The sequence below is a fragment of the Podarcis cretensis genome (genome assembly GCF_951804945.1).
Source record: "Podarcis cretensis genome assembly, chromosome: 7".
Classification (NCBI taxonomy): Eukaryota; Metazoa; Chordata; class Lepidosauria; order Squamata; family Lacertidae; genus Podarcis; species Podarcis cretensis.
In genome coordinates this window covers 67,778,134-67,795,675 of record NC_137176.1, presented here as the reverse complement: position 1 = coordinate 67,795,675, position 17,542 = coordinate 67,778,134, and the positions used below count along the sequence as shown (strand labels likewise).

At 42.0% G+C, this 17,542-nt stretch overlaps 1 protein-coding gene and 1 long non-coding RNA gene across 5 annotated transcripts in view; one reads left to right on the top strand and one right to left on the bottom strand.

The window, feature by feature from the left end:
• Positions 1 to 372: 372 nt before the first annotated feature.
• Positions 373 to 17,542, top strand: part of LOC307220226 — a 75,267-nt gene continuing 58,097 nt past the window's right edge. The window contains exon 1 of the long non-coding RNA XR_013840779.1: positions 373 to 453. This is a non-coding gene — a long non-coding RNA (uncharacterized lncRNA). The remainder of the gene's footprint in view (positions 454 to 17,542) is intronic.
• PDP1 (pyruvate dehydrogenase phosphatase catalytic subunit 1) lies at positions 5,489 to 14,255 on the bottom strand. Of its 4 annotated transcripts, none has more exons than XM_079984692.1 (3): positions 14,048 to 14,244; positions 10,965 to 10,999; positions 5,489 to 9,418 (listed from the first exon to the last, which is right to left on the bottom strand). In XM_079984692.1, exons 2-3 carry the CDS (start codon positions 10,993 to 10,995, stop codon positions 7,764 to 7,766), a joined length of 1,686 nt encoding a protein of 561 aa, XP_079840818.1. In that variant the 5' UTR covers positions 10,996 to 10,999; positions 14,048 to 14,244; the 3' UTR covers positions 5,489 to 7,763. The 4 variants fall into 4 exon arrangements, with proteins under 4 accessions (XP_079840818.1, XP_079840815.1, XP_079840816.1 ...); XM_079984689.1 differs by lacking the exon at positions 14,048 to 14,244 and adding an exon at positions 13,514 to 13,661; XM_079984690.1 differs by lacking the exon at positions 10,965 to 10,999 and having other exon boundaries at positions 14,048 to 14,255.

The following is a 17,542-nucleotide window of genomic DNA, read 5'->3' as shown; positions in this document are numbered from 1 at the left end:
GGACCTAATGGTCAGGGGTCCCTTTACCTTTACCTTAAGATTTCATGGACTATATCCTACTTCATCAGGCACACAAAGCGTTATCCTGAGTTGCAGAAAGATATACACATGGTTGGATGGGGGGGGGGGGGAATTGTAAAAAAAAAAAAGAGGTCACAGGGAATCAAAATACAGAAAAACACAGTGATAATTACGGTATTTTTCACTCTATAAGATGCACCAGACCACAAGACGCACCTAGTTTTTGGAGGAGGAAAACAATAATAAAAAAAAATTCTGAATCTCAGAAGCCAGAACAGCAAGAGGGGTCACTGCGCAGTGAAAGCAGCAATCCCTCCTGCTGTTCCGGCTTCTGGGATAGCTGTGCAGCCTGCATTCGCTCCATAAGAGACACACACATTTCCCCTTACTTTTTAGGAGGGAAAAAGTGAGTCTTATAGAGCAAAAAATACGGTATGTACTTAACAATGGTAACTCACAAACCCCTTCAGCATTTCATTTCACTCACTTTTTACAATCTCCCAAGCTGTATGCCTATGTGCAACTGAAGATAACACTTAGTGCATCAGCTGAAGTGGACTGCAGCCCATAAACATTTATGCCACCATAAATTTGCTGGTTTTTACAGTGTCACAAGACTCTGCTGTATTTGCTATAAAAGCTCTTCTTCTGGAAATACAAAGTGTCAGCTTTAATCTCTGGGTTTCATCTACTCATTAATAACTTGGTTCTTCACTGGAAAACTGTAGGCAGATTGCTTGTTACTGGTGATCTGTTCCACCAGAATCATCATATCATTGTAGATCAAAGGAGCCTTTATACATTCTAAGGCAACAGAGTTACCAAGCTGGGGGTGATGAGTTTATTCGTGTCCCAAATCCTTGTTTCCAGAAACAGCACATGATTATTATTTTTTTTTTTAAGAAGAGCAATTGAATAATTGGCAGTAACTGCCTACATCTGAACTGGCAAGGTTGTGCATGGACACGATTTTAAGACTGATGCAAATTTAATTCAGGGTTTGAATTAAATCATGAATGCTGTAGATGTGCAGGGAAAAAAAATACGAAGGCACAGACCACAAAAGACCAAACAACCGCCAGAGCAATTTTATGAATTGACTGGGATGAGCCTCTGACAATTCTGAGATGTTAAGAGTGAGGGAACTACAAAAAAAGGACAGTGTCAGTCAGCTCCTTGCCAGGATCCATGAAAAAGAAAACATCTGTCAACTGTGTGTCACTCACAGTGCCTGCTCCAGGGCCCTTGGACAAGGCATCTCTCAGCAAGCCTAGCTCCTTTACTGCCAGCATCACCCGCTGCTCCAATTTTGTCATACCATTGTTTGTAGTTGCTTTCCAGGCAACCAAGCAGGTTGTGATGGTAAGGCAAAGGGGCATGTACAGGGAGCGTTTGTCAGTGGGATGTGGGTTTAGATCTCAATTATTAAAGAGATGAGGCTATGCAGACAGTGGCAGGCAAACTCCTATCAATCCCAGCCGGCATGGCCAATGGCCAGGGAAGATGAGAGCTGTGATCCAGCAACATGGTTCCTCATCCCTGCTGCCTGGGGGAATGGAGGGCCCAGTCCCAGCATCTGAAAAAGTGGTTAGCACATATCATCCATCAACTGTCAGAACCTATCATCCCTTACCACTGTGTGAAGCCCACCTAGCTTAGGCTGAAGGTTTACGGGTCCACCATGTGGAAAATCTACTTCGAGCTGCAGGGTTCCATTCTGTCAAATTGCGGAGAGGGCGCTTTGAAAGACACAGCACTGGAGAACGCAGTCAGGAAATGCAGAAAGGTGAGCTGTACAACTTGTCACCAACTATCAGATTATGGGTTTGTACCCACCATAAACCACAGGGCAGTATGAACCAGCACCAGATAAGCAACTGCTTCTTCTGCATTAGCTGGAGGGGATATGGTGACTTTTTTTATGTACAGTGGTACCTCGGGTTACATACACTTCAGGTTACAGACTCCGCTAGCCCAGAAATAGTACCTCAGGTTAAGAACTTTGCTTCAGGATGAGAACAGAAATCGTGCTCCGGCGGCGCAGCAGCAGTGGGAGGCCCCATTAGCTAAAGTGGTGCTTCAGGTTAAGAACAGTTTCAGGTTAAAAACGGACCTCCGGAACGAATTAAGTACTTAACCCGAGGTACCACTGTACTAGGTTTTTTGTAAACAGTTGTAAACTGCAGTTATGCGCAATAACTGATGCAGCGGGGGGGTCCCAAGGGATCATTAACATGCCTGGAAATGTGAGAGTTCAGCTGAATGCAGACAAAAGAACTGGCAGCAACTAATCCATCACTTGAGTGGATCTCAAAACATACAGAAGTAACACAGGGATGCCAATACCAGATCCCCATCCAAGGCATAAATAGAGCTATTCAGAGAGTTTGGCACCGACACCAAACTTAGAAGCACTTCGTTGGCGAGCTACCAGTGTGCCCATCATCCTCTCGTTCTTGGCATTCAGTGAGCCAGCATGTCACATGACAATAAACAGAGCAAAACCAAATTAAGTGTGTTACTTAAATTGCAAAATGCCAAATACATTGTCAGTGCTAGGAAGTGTAGCTCTGCTTCTTTTAACTGCAACTGAAAAATGCAGCGGAAAGGACAAGAACTCCAGCCATCTAAAGCTGAGAAGTGTGGGCAAATCCATTTTTGTGTAGACTGCCTGAGTAGCCTTTGAGAAGCAAAGGTTGCTTATTGAGAAAGTAGGAAGGAAGATGGAGTATCTCTGAGATTCTGGAATCAACAGTTTTGCTTCTGCCAGATAGGGAATTTGCCAGGGAGCTGGCCACTCAGAAATAAAAAGCACAACAATGTGAGTGAGTGTTATGTATTTTATATATAGACACACACATGGGCAGAAGAGTATTGCTTGCCTTCTTAATGTATTCCTGCATTGCAGGGAACGGTTGGACTAGATGACCCCCCTTCCAACTCTACAATTCTATGATTAATTCTTCACACCCTCTAGTTAAGCTGCTATTTGGGAGCTGAAGCAATTCTCCCAAGGGGAAGATTTGGGGTTCTTTTAAGTTTAGGAAAGCAGCAAGCAAGGGGAACGTGGTAAGAGAAATATAAAATGATTGCATAGTGTGGATTCAGTAAATCTGCATGGGATATCCTGGGTAGACATAAGTACTTTTTCACCCAGCGGTGAGTCACCAACTTAGATTGCTCTAAAAGGAGATTAAATGAATTTGTGATGGAGGGTAAGGCTTTCAATGCCTTTCAATGCCTACTAGTCAGGATGGCTAAATATGCCTTCTTGAGAATCATCATGTCCTGAATGCCATTTGCTAGAGAAGAGCAGTGGGAGAGGGCTATTGCTCTCCTGCTTTTTGACTTCTCGTAGATATCTAGTTAAGACCTTCAGAAACAGGATGCTGGACTAAATAGGCCCTTGGTCTGATCCAACTTTCCAATGTGAGCCATGTCTGTTTTGAGTGGAACGTGGAAATTAAGACTGTGGTAAGCAGCTGAAACATTTCTGAGGGGCTAGAACAATCTTGCAGCACAGGCCTCCTCGCATACAGATATTAGAATTCCATTCTATAAATATGGTTATAAGTGGTTAGAAATTTAATTCAGAACTTTGCCCACATTTTTGAAATTATACTAGATCAAAGGATGGTGGGTATCTCTAGGGATCTACTGTGGGTAAATAAAAAGCAAACCTCCCCCCATGTTTTAATATGTAAAAAGAGTAAAATAATTTTATGTAAGCTAGTTCTTCTTAATACATAGAGCCGTGCACAGGAAAGTGTTTTCTGGCCAACAGTTATTTTGTTCTGAACATAATGTTCTTCCCATCAATATGGTACATTCAGACAGAAATACACCCAAAGGTGTTAAACCATTTTCTCCATAACTTTATTTTTTTAGCATTGCTTAGAGAGAACTAGCCTCTAGTAAAGTTTAGCTTATGTAAAACAGTAATTAAATTACTGGATGTTATAACAGATTGCAGTTAGTCAATAATGCTACACTAAGCCTTCGTGCCATCAGATGGACTTGCTGAAGGTTAGGAGAAAAGGGGGGAAAACCTCTGCATAAGTTATATTTAGTTGAGATATATAACTGAAGTGGATTATCCAAGGAATCATGACAGACCAGGCTATAGCAGCCGTGCAAACGTCATGTGGAGGAAGGAAAAATTCCTGAATACAACAGGCCTAATGTAAAAGCCAGTTTTCAGAAGGCAAGCAACCTTTAAAAGTATCTCTTGAAGAATAATGAGAAGTCAGGAAGCAAGGCAAAACGTCTTTAGCATTCACTATTTTACTTCAGCCAGAAACACAATGTATGGTCTTAAATTCCTGTTAGAAATCCTAAGAACATAATTGAAAAATATACCCAAAGTATTTTACCAATTAAGGATCCTAAGAACATTTACTAAGTAACCATGCTTATTATCAATGCACCTTACAACATATGTGTACTTTTTTATTGGAAATATCTAGGGAACGATTTGGAAATTTGTTCGATGAAGTAGGACAAGTTTAGCAGACATATAAAAAGCCATGAAATGGAGACTTCAGTAAAATAATGACTTCTGGCATTTATATGGGTACCCAGCAGCTTTCCAGCAAATTCACCAATGAATGGCTAATTTCACTATTCCCATTTCCCCTTTGGAAAGTCAATAGGGAAGTTAAACGGGTTTTAAACAGGGTTACTTAACATGTACCCTACATTAGAATCATTTAGCTCAAGGGAAGGCACCATTTACACACAGAATGCCCCCCCCCACATAAGATATGCCAGGCTTCCTCAACCTTGGCCCTCCAGATGTTTTGAGACTACAATTTCCATCATCCCTGACCTCTGGTCCTGCTAACTAGGGATCATGGGAGTTGTAGGCCAAAAACATCTGGAGGGCTGAGGTTGAGGAAGCCTGAGATATGCTATCAGAGCATAACTGAAATGAGACTTGTTTTCCTACTAAAGGGAATGACCAGAAAACAATCACATGGGAGGGAATAGCAGGGCTCTTAGTTTGTTTCACAAAGCTACACCTTGCTTGAGTTTTATTGTGAAACTACTGAAGTCCAATTTCTTTATTCACTACTATATATTTTTAAGTTTGCTTTTCCTTAAAGCCAGTATCTGAACAACATCGTGCCCCCATTGCCTCAGCTGTTTCCCAAAATGCAGCCCAAAGCCACATATTCCACCTACTGTGAATTTGGGGCAACAAAATAAAATGGAGGAAACTAAATCAGTGCACAAGGCAAAGGAAAAAAGCAAAACTAGTTCTATTCTAACTCATATACCAGCTATTTATTCCAATTGTAGGTTGTCTTGAGACAGGACAGCTTTATTGTGTGCATCTTCATAATACCACACATTAATTCTGCTATTTTAGATATAAATCCACTGATCAAATCTGACACTTTACACCATCTCAGAAAGGCAAACCAATAGTTCAATGAATCCTAATAACAACTCTAATGCATTGATATTCATATAATAATTTTATTGAAGTCTACTAAAAGATATTTGTTCTTAAGATCTTATCACGTGATGTTCAGAAAGCCACAATGCTGTTTCAGTTCATTGCATACATATTTTGGGAGTCTTCAGTTAAATCTTGTTCACCTTGCATTTTACAAAGTTGCCCCCACACCAAGTGCTAAACATACAGGATGAGGGTTCAATTTGTTAAGACTAGTACCAAACCAAAATAAGACATTTACACGTACTGTACATTTCACAAGTAACATAAGGAAGTCTGGATAATGTAACAGTTTAGAATTATTTTGTAGCCAACACATAAAATAAAAGAAATTGACCTAGCCAATGATATTTAGTCATATTGCATGTACAAAGGCAATGAAGATTATAAGCTGCTTGGTTTTGTCATTAGCACAATAAAAACATTCAGGTTAGGGTCTGGAAAAATAGGATAACTTAATTACTTTTTTTGCACACAAAGGGAGAACAACAATTTGTCAAAGCTATGGACAGGACTTCGAATGTGTAGGTTACTTCATAAGCATATGAAGTAAGAATATCTTCTGACACTTGCATTTTCAAACCTGTTACTTTATAAGCAAGTATGTCCTTCAGTACACAGAAAAAAGAAAAGGGAACATTACTGCTAAGGAACTTAAGTGCTGCAATAAAGTATTTTGTAACAGGAATACTCTGGAAGCACTATTCCTTGACTCTCTTTTTAAGCATCCACATGGTCAAGAACACCAACATTCTTCAGAATGTGTCAGCTCAATAGCTACGTGAAGAGGAAGATTTAAAATAGAATGCTTATTAGCTATTTAGAGAAGCACAAAGAATGTTAATTTTATCTACAAGTGCTTCATATTTAGGCAATAGCTAGTCAAAGTAATGTTTGCATAATGCTTTCTATCATAGCTATACTACAGTTTAATAATAGCAAAAAAAGCAATTTATTTTGTTTTTATATTGGGAGAAGTCTTAAATATTACACTGTGCTTCAGAACATAAAACTTGTGGTTGCCAAAAATGCTTTTTATCTGACAATTCATAAGCATTCTATGCGACAGTGGCACAAAGCTTTGTGATGAAACATGCACTTTTAGGAGTTTTTTGGATGCAATCAAATGTGCACAACTAACAATGATATTTTGAAAGGTGTTACAATTAATGTGGGAATGCCAGTAGGAGGAGCATGCAGCTGTTTCCCCATTACTTGACCTATTTACAAATCTTATCACAATGCTTTCTTCAAAAGCCGACGTGAGAACCATGTTATATGGATATGCTTTTGCGTCGTGATACTTAAAATATCCAAAACACCAACCAAACTGTCACTCAAACTACAACATATGTGACTACACTAGTTTACAAAGTCACTACTGATTGCCTAGGTTCAAACACAAGACCAGGGACTTATGACTGGAAATAGGTTTGGTACAAGTCAAGACTGTTGCTTGCCATGTTTTGCAAGACAGCCCTATTGAAAATTAGCTCAAGTTTCAGAAAACGTAGAATCATAGTTTCATAATGCAAAGTCAAAGTTGTTTTGCATGTCCCCCATAGTTAACCCATTTTCTCATCGTCATTTATTGCCCATTGAACTGTGCAAAATATAATCTTCTCAAAGTAAGTCATCTGGTGCAAAATTTTATTCCACTAGTATGTTTGGACAGGCTTAAGGTATTTATGGCTTAGACTTACTCTTTTTAACAGTGGTATTCTAGGCATGTGTTTCAAATGATATATCATTACTCAAGACCAAGAGGATAGCTTCTATCAAGACATTTGCCGACCAGTTAAAAAGTTCTCTTCCTTTCCTAAAGGGAAGACACCATAGCTACTTTGTAAATAAAAAAGTCATCAGCCCTATTTAAATTCAAATTTACAACCAAGTTACCCTCCAATGTACTGTATAGTTACTGGAGATACCTACCTATACAGATATTTACATGTGACAAAACACACAATATTTTTTTTTGCCTTGCAAGACATTGCACTGATGCATACAAAGACTTTACTTCTCCAAGAAATCCCAAATTACAAGCCACTGTTCAAGCAGATAGGCTGAATAGTGCAAAGTTGTCCCAAGTTGTTCTGCTCTCCTGTTAGCTTAATTTGAAAACCCTTTGACCATTGCTCGATTTGTGCAAATTATACTTGCTTCAACTGTAATTCTGATGGCCAGAGATTAATCAAATAAGTTTCATTATCATGTCATACAGTCAGTACTGGCCATTTTGTTCTGTGAAAACTTTGGTTCACACGTTTCAGTTTAAAATTTAAAACTCTTCATTTTGACATGCACCTATAACATGGGAATTAAATTGCACCACTATAATTGTGATATCATCCCGGTACATCCGAGCCAACTCTTCTGGAAGACTGAGCATCTTTGACAGCCGTTCATGATCAACGGTACCAAACTCATTATTTCCAACCGCATGGCGTATCAAGTGAGTTGCTGCATTTTGGTCTTCAAAGGCTGAAGAGACCCGTGCTCTCCTTTCTGTTAGAAGACCATGCATCTGTCCCAGAGTTACCTTATAACCTCCAACAGCTATTGGTTCTTCATGATGAACACCTGTCAGATACTCACCTACAATTCTAACCACATCCTGCCTGTGCATGGTTTCCCACAAGCCATCTGTTGCCAGTATCAGGAATTTGTCCTGAGGTCTTAATTTGTGATGTATTATCTCTGGCTCAGCTGTGAGGTATGGAGGAGTATGGTAGTTTGGTGGGATGAACTTTGTATATTCGTTATCATTGAGCTGATCTGGGCCCGTCTCTATCACTCTCTTCTGAAGGTCAATGCTCCATTTAAATTTGACATCTCCAAAAGCTCTGAAAGGCATCAGTAGGCCCAACAGTCTATCTTGTTTCACAACACTCTTTTCTTCAGACTTTGGGTGCTCCACTTTGAGTCGTGCAATCTCACTTTCGTTCTGTGCATTATGATCATAAGACAGAGCAACAGCAGACCAAGATCCATCCTCTTCTTGGACACCAAGCATGGCCCTGCTGTCACCAGTATTAGCAACATGTAAATCAACTCCATCAACATGCGCCACACAAGCAGTTGCACCAGAGAAGGCTACACGTAGTACCAAATAATTGAGAAAAGAATTTGGATCGCCTACTTGAGCTTCTAAAGAAATGTCATTGTCAAGCCTTTTAAAGGCATTAATTAAAGCCTCTTTTACATCAGTTGTCTCCCCAGTGTTAAGGTCTATGAGTTCCTGCCAGTAAGTTCGTAAGCTGTTAAAATACAATTTGGAGGCTTCTTTACTGAAATAATCATTGGGGTGCTTGTGCCACTGTAAGATGGGCAACAGGGCCCTACCACTCTCAACAGCATTTTCAATTTCAAGTAAAGTCTCATGGGGTAACAGAGAAACAGCTATGTAATAAAACAGTCTTTCACTGACAGCTTGTGCACAGGCACATCCTGCATGGCCATCAAACACACCAAGAAGCATTCCTCTTGTTTGCAAGCAAGTGGCTGCACTTCTTCTGTCTTCTATTGGTGCATTGGCAGGAAGCTGGTTGCTATCAAAGCCAAGCACAGAACTTAAGTTTTTGCCATCAAACTCTGGCACTTTGAAACTGTATTCATTTGCCTTCAGGATGCTGTTGACTTGCGGAGGTGTGAGGTAAAACCTCTGTGGTGTGGATACATAGTTTCTTGCATGAATAAACTGACTGAAATTCTCCTTCGGCCTACTGAGTGTTGCAAACTTCTTCGGAGGAACATACCTCAAATGATTGTGAGTTAAGTGAGGTGACAAGCAACACAGATGTTTATGATGACAGTAGCATGCGGTGTTGTATATCTTGCCAATCTCACAACTTCGAATTAATGGGAGCAATAGCTGAGTTGGTGCTGGCATGGCATCAGAGAACAATGGCAACCTGGGGTTTCTGACTGGAATTGCTGCGGGGGGGGGGGACACAAGCAATAAGTAAGCTTAGAAATAATTTTAAAGGAAACAATACACATCAACTACTTTATTCTAAATGACAATTTAATATGCACAATTAATTAACAACAATTAACTGACAAAAACAGCAACACATTTAATGAAAGTTTAATAGACTAATCTAAGGCTAAATTTCCTCAAGGAGAACATATCTCAGTTCACACTGTTATACTTGTGTAGAACTATAAACAGAGTGACCTATTTTTACAGCTGTACTAACTTAACCAGAACTTTATATTGGGAGTGTGAAAAGTCAACTAAAGGTTAAAGTATGAAGAACAGAGTAGACAGATTCAAGACTTCTTCTTGAAGACAGTCTCCATTTCTGAACTGGCAGTGAGGAGAAGTAAAGTTTATCCAGCCCAAGATTTTATTTATTTATATTGTTACTTATGTTAATTTTTCCAACACCTCCCTCAGTTTTTACAAATTTAAGGTCAAGTGTGTACAAACAATACATATATGTGCATTTGTTTAATCAAAAGGTAAGTCATACTTGGTTTAATGGGACTTAGTTCCAAACAAGCATAGCATTACAGTCTGAATATCCTATAATAAATTTGCTGCACCCCATCAGCTATCTTTTTGAAGTTTTATAACTACTAGATATTTAGGAGCTACAAAACTTCATTCAAGGCTTCTAAACCCTTGTTTGTTTGTTGCTTTAACAAATTTGATAAATAATAATAAATCTTTACTCTGACCTCAGTCAATTATTGCTGTGGATTGCATGCAATACCATCTTTTCTACTAAGCTATGCATTCATATAGAACACATATTCAAATGACACCCTACCTACCACTTCCAATCTAAGGCCAGCCCAAATTTATGAACCACAACTGGGGTTCAATGAGGAGGTGGTGAAGCTACCAACAGCCGCCTCTGAAAGAAACCACATATATTATCTACTAAGTATAATCAGGCTTAATAGTTTCCCTTTTCATCCAGAAGATATTTGCTCAATTGTGCATAGCTTACTATAGGACCTACTGTTTTGTTTTGTTTTTTAAAAAACTTTGTTTAAAGACTCACTAATTCAAGTGAGTTTATTTGTTTTGTATAAAGTTTAGATCCAGCCTTCCAATAGAAGCTTCTGAAAGCTGGTTTAAGAAAGTTATGGTGCACAATATTACTATTATTATAATATTTATTCATATACCTTCTTTCCCCCAGTCAGGGACTCATAGGTTATTATGCATAACATCCTGCTAATTTTTCACATTTGAACAAATCAACATTATGCACAAATGTGATACTTTTGTGAAGATGACACTATTTTTTCTCTCTGTACTGCTTCACATTCACAACCCTTATTTGTAAAGATTCAAATCCTAGGAGCATGAACTACTCAGCTTAGGAGGCAACACAAATTTAAAGTAACCTTCAAAGTACTATAACTTGCAATAACATATATTCATTATATAGTCTTCTAACCCCACTACCATCCCTCCAAATTCCTATTACAGTACTCAGAAAATAGGAGCACAAAAAATACATACCAATCCGCCTGGGCCCAGGACACACACACATTCTCCTGTCACAACAAGAAGCCGCCAACATCCACAAAGCAGTAGCCCAGGAAAAGCAAGGCAGAGAGTTTATTAAAGAAGGAGGAAGAGGTCTCCAACATTAAAGGGGGACAGAAAGACAAACAGTTTGTTTGTAGTGACAAGCATTAAGAAGCAGCAACTGCAGCACAGCCATCTCTCAGCAGCATTGTCTAATCCTACTGCAGCCCCAACTCACTGCTCGTCATCCCTCTTGCTGAACAACATAGCACTCAGTTCACGCATGATTCATCTGTCAGCCCAACCTAAAGAGCAACAAGCACACTCATCCTTTTAAAACAGGGCTGGAGAACTTTTTTTTTTTTTTTAAAAAAAAGCTAAGCACCAACTTTAGTTGATTAGAGCCACAATCAAAATTATAGGTACCAGCTCTGCATGGGACAATGTAAAATTCCTCCTTAGTTGCTACAAACTAAGGTGCTCAATATTATTCCAGCTCTGTTGGCCTAACAAACATTAGTAAACATATTAGACTCCTGCTCTGTGGAATTTAAAACCACACATATATGCCACATTAAATATGCTCATGGGTAATCTGAAAAAGGTGCACATCATTAACAGAGAGAGGGAAGGAGCCTCCCTCTACAAAGCAACTTATCCAATAGTGCCTTCCTTTTTTCCTCCTATAACCCTAACTTGTTGAGGGTTTTATATACATGTACATATTTATTAGGGAAAGCTTATCTGGGATATTGGCGGTGCTAAAACTATGCACAGATGATGTCTGCAACCCATATATACAGAGGGGTTCATTATAATGAATATTCAACTCAGCTACAAGGAATCAAACTGGTCCATAGCCAGTTCAAGTGGAAGACAGGCACAACTGCAAGACCACTAGTATCTCATCAGCTATTCTATCTGCAAGGATAACTTCTTACTCAGTATGGTGGTATCTTGACAACAAATTAAAAGAGCTTCTCATTTCCAGGAAGCCTGTGCATCCAATCATACACCACAAGGCCTGGGAACAATTGTTGTGCTGATGAGGTCTTATTCACTGCTTAGGTTTCAAGGCAGGAGGAAATATTATCAAAACTGCGATGATCAATTGGTTGGACTGATTTTTTTTAATCAGTTAATGTAATAGAAATGTCCCTGAACAGCTTCTTTTAAAATATAAATACATGCATATTTTAAATAGTACTTAATGTGAACTGAAGCAGTACTGTACTCTCTTCAAAATGCGGGAATGCCTCTTCTAAGATAATGGGAAGTATGCAATGCCCTTGTTCCACTGGCCCAAGGATTTATACTTGTGCAGTGGGACTTTCCTCTAGCAATCCCAAATTCTGCTCTGAAGGGTTGTGGGAACCCTCGGAACAGATTTAGAGGGTGCACAAGGGGAAGGAAAGGTGCAATGGTAAATATTTGTCCTAACAGAACAAGAGACTTAAGCTTTGGACTACTTTGGATACAAGCCAATGCCTGCTCTGATACCAATCTAAAGATAAACAATGTCTGCTTCTTACTTCCGAACTATAATTCTTTACATCTCAATTAAATTTGCATATGGGCCATCAGCCAGGATTTAGCAATGGCTCTAGTTGCAACATCTAGAAGCACATCAAGTGAGACCCTTTGCCTATCTTCCTCAATACAGCGAAAGAACAGCAACAGTCCTCCAAGGTTTCGGGAAAAAAGAAGCCTTCCCCAACCCTACCTGCAGACTAAGCCTTCCACATGTAAAGAATGTGCTCCATTGCTAAACCTCCCTCCCTTGTGTCTTGTGCGCAGATCACGATTTAAGAGACCACAGATGCTTCCATCAACAAGACGACCCCAGTGCAGCTTCTTTCTTCTTTAGCAATTTGAAAGGGACACACTGGTTGGGGAACATGCAGCTCTCTGGATGTTGCCAGGAATTCCCACTCCCGGCCAACCAAGGCCATGAGAAGAAGGCAGACAGGGATTTCAGCCTTGCAAGTATCTTGAGGGCCGCAGTTCCCCTGCCTTAGCTGAAAAGGGTGTACCTCGCCTCGTCTGCCCATTGCGCCTTTCTGGCCAGCCGGGAAGTGCAGCCTGGATTATACACGTGGGAAGGGAGATAACGGGTTAACTTCGGGTTGTTGTTTTTCAAAAACCTAGAGTTTGATTACATATTGGTGGGAAATTGGGCTGTCTCTCCCCGCCCCCCCCCAAAAAAAAATCAAAATAAACCTCAGCACCAGCAAGGAATCTCGGCCTCCCTCCCTCCCTCCCGGGCATCCTTTTCAGTATCTGGGCGGCACCTGCCACAAGAGCAGCCTCACAGCCACCACAAGCACCTCCTCCTCACCTCCACCTACTCGGCGGCCCCAGGCATCGCCTCAGGCAAGAGCTGACACCTAACCCTCCCCGGGTCTTTCCTTCATTCTCTCACACACCCACCGGCAGACAAACGCTCCGCTCCGCCCCAGGGCCTGTGTCAAGACCACAGTCAAGACAGACACACAGACACACACACACACACGCAACACACCCTCCTCAGAGAGACTGACCTGGTCAGCTTTAGGGTCGGGGCCCCGCTCGGGCAGCGGGAAATGGAGAGAGCGGGGAAGTTTGACACCCACCCCGCCGCTTGTCTGTCAGGCCCCCTCAGCGACGGCCGCGCGCCAGGTGGAACTCGCCGCCGCCGCCGCCCTTCCTCCACCCACCCCCTTTTTTTTCCTTTATCCCGCCGCCGGCAAGCGAGAGCGCGCCCCCGCGTGCGCGCGCCCCCCGCGTTCCCTCAGCAGCAGCAGCAACGGCGGCAGCGCCGAACGCCCAGCCCGCCGCGTGACAGCTTCCCTTGTGTCGTGGGCGGGTTTTTTCCCCCCTTTCTCCTTTTTTGTGACGAGCCGCGGCTTATAAAAGCCTCCGTTCGGCCGGGCTCCGAAGCTCCTATTGGCTGAAGGGCGACTCTCACGTGAGCCTCTCCCGTTCAGCTTCCCCCGCCCCGCCCCTCCTCGCCCCGCCCCCTCCTCTATCTTACAACCCCCCCCTCTTTTTTTTTTTCTCTCTCTCCTTTTTTCTTATATCAACGGTTTCCTTACCGGCGGAAGGATTTCACATTCTCGTCTTCTTCGGCCTGCTTTGTTCCATTGGTGGGTAAAGATCTTGCCGAAGCCGCCTCCGCGGATGAGTTCCTCCTCGTTCTTCTTAGCGCATTTCTCCTGGCTCTGTTAGACGCAAAGAGGCTGTGAGGAGAGAAAAAGGGCGGGCTCGCAAGAAGAGGCTGCGCTTTGCCGGAGGAGGGGGGGGGAGTTTCTCCGAGCCGGGCCCGCCTTTCCTTCCTCCTGGCCTATCGGAGCTCTTGGCGGAGGAAGGGCGTGGCCCGCATTCCTCCTGAGAAAGGGCGCGGGAGGGGGCTGTTAAAAAACCTCGCCTGGGCGAAATAAACGGTCGCATTTCCTTCTTCCGCCGCCTGTTTCCTAGCGCCAAGCAAGGTCACTTTCAAACCTTTCGTTCCCCGTTCTGTATACATACATTGGAAAAGGTGGTCATAAAGATGAGCGCCAACAGTGCCCGTATTCTAAAGTGCCTTTCCTTGGAAGAAATCATCACCGACTGCGGGTACAAATCCTCATTTCTTTTAGTTTTAAGGGTGCTAACTTGGAATAAAATATTCTGGGGGTGGGCAGGTAAGCCCCGTCCCGCATAATCGATCGCAAGACATGGCACATGTGCAGCATTGGAATGACAGTGCCCATCAACTTTTTTTGGGGGGGGGTCCTGACCCCCTCAAATATTTTATTGGGAGGGAGCGAAGGGACCTCGGCCCCTAGGAATTGACTCCTGTGTGTTAGTTTGTATGCTCATCTCCAGGGAAAGGAGGGGGCTGTGTGAGGGAACACGACCCCCCTCCCCACCTTTATCTTTACAACAACCCTGTGAGGTAGGTTAGGCTGAGAGAGAGAGTGTAAAATGGGTTATGGCAGGCCGCCACTGATGGGTGGGGATGGGGTTGGAAAAAGTTCTGCTGCCCCCTGGTCCTAGCCCAGTACTAGGCAAACAGAGACAGGTCTCTGCCCGCAAAGAGCTTACATTCTAGAATAATTGAAGAGGGGAAGAAGTAAGAGGTGAATGCAACTATCCTCTCTACCGTTAGCGAACTCAACCCCATGAGCATAAAAAAATGGCACTGTCCAGCAGAAAGGTGTCAACAGACAGGTTTGCAGGTGTCCGTACAAGCTGGAGGGACCCCCTAAGGGATGGACCCCAGAACAGAATAAGGAGGGCTGAGTGTGCTCCTTGGTCACAAAATGCTTTGAGGAAATGAAATGGGAGTCTCCTGAAAGCAGGCTTGGCTAGCGCTAGCAGGCTGGATCTCTTGATAGGAGCACTCTTCACAAGTTTTGTTTGTTGCAGGTCCCCACTTGTGTGTACTGTCTTCCATTTAAAACGAATGTAGCTGATGTGTAAAAAGGACTTTATAATCTGAACATGGAGACGATGTATGTACTTCTGTAACCCAAGAAAACCTTTAATAAAAACAATTAAATAATAATCACACACACAATGAATAGACATGTGCACTTGGTGATGCTGTTCCAGAATTCAAAGTAATGTGATCCTGCCTTGACCTCATTTTCCCTCGAGGATTACCTCATTTTCCCTCGACCTACCTATCCACTTATCAGGCAAGAGGCTTTGCACCTTTTAATAACTGCATCATAAAATCAAGACATGAGGATCGATAGCTCAGACTTCTCCCACTCTATGCTGCAAAAAGTTCCCCTTGTTTGATTTCTGCCTGTTACATGGTTGTTAGAGTAGCATTACATTTTTTAAAACATCAGTCTGATCTCCATGCAGAATCAAAGTGACACCAAATTAGAGAAACGGAGGGTGAGGTGAAGACGCAATATGATTGATAGTTCTATTTATTATCCACTCTTTCAAGCAGCTCAGTCAGGGTAACTTTGGTCGCCTGACCAGACACTGCTGCTCAGAAGCAGACTCCCTTCAATTAAATTTACTCCAACAAATTAAATTTGCATGCCTTGGGAGCGATCCCTGATGACCAGTGTTTGCACCATCTGTGCACCTGTGGTGTTTTGCAAGGAACATGTTCCTACCCCACTGGACTTAATCAAAATAGATGCAGAAACAACAGAGAAAGGGGGGGGATGGCAACATGTGGAGCAAAGAAACAAATGTGTGGTTATGAAAGTATAATTAAGATAAGGCTGTAACACTTGGATTCTAAAATCACATTGATATCAGTGAAGATAACTTTTCGAGTTACATCATACAACAGCCTTTATGAAAGTTTTAAAATGTGTTTTGCAACTGCAATGAGCATGTTTTAGTTAGCAGTCATTTAGAAGTCCAATCAAGACTCCTGCTGAGCCTAATTAGGATTGGAAGTTCTCGACCCCTGCTCTAGACCATTGATCTTCAACTGGGGGAGGGGGTCAAGACTCATACTGGGTTGGCATGACAGTCTGAGGTCAGTAACCACAGTGGCATTCCCACGAATTTATTATGTTTGTTTAAGAGGGGCAGGGTGTGTGTGATGAGGTAAAGGAGGATAGATCACTTGTATCTTTGATAGTTGTGTATAAAAGGGAAATTTCAGCGCTTGCAGCTTCTCACCATTTCACTGCATCTAGCAACATTCCGCCTACAATGCAACTCTGAAAGGTACAGAAGCCCTGCTCTTGCCTGTAGAAAAAGAAGGAAGGTAGATGTATATGATTAAGAAAAAACAAACAAAGTGGGTCTCATGTTGCAGGTTGTAGTTAAAAGTGGACCCTATATCTCAAACTATTGAATGCTGCTGCTTTAGAACAGTGGCTGGTGCTGTTTGTAATCTCCAATTTGTTCAGAGGGCAGAACTATTAATAGCATTAGCTACTGACTTGTGCTGCTGGTCTGCAAATAACTTGGTAAAATGAGGTGAGGGGGAGACTTTTTAAAAACAAAGTATTGTTCACCTGAGATAGCAGCCCTCTGCTTAATGTTGCCTCATTGAGTCACCATTTTTCTGTCATCCCTGAAAATTACAAGTGTCTTGACTGAGTGTAGTTTACCTTGATGTGACCTGATGGTCAGTTGGTTTGCGTTTAGTCTGCTCGTACTATGTTTAGAATGGCAGAATGCCTGTGAAAAAAAAAGCTGCGTAGGCCTTCAGTTTAGTCCACTGGGGAGTCAGCAAAATATTTTTGGTGGTTGTGGCATATTTAGGCTGCTGCTTTCAGCAATATAAAGTAGTACTGCTGCTCCTGAATTTATTTTGCAAAATTTACTTTCCCCGTGGTTGTAACTGGTCTCTGTTTGTGCTGCAGTGAAGCATTGCTATAGAATCCTTACTACACTGATATAATGGGAGCAGAAGCCGCCACCCCAACTCCCCTTGTATGACATCTAAAGGCTTTCTTGGAGGCAGGTTGAAACATGCACAAACAAGAAACAATCATTATTTCCTGGCAAAGATGGCAGACTTTGCCTTTTCCTGCATGCCCAGCGTTGGGTGAATTCATTCATTTCTCTTTGACACCTTCAAGGACAGATCCCTGTTTAATACCACTGTTACATAAATAACA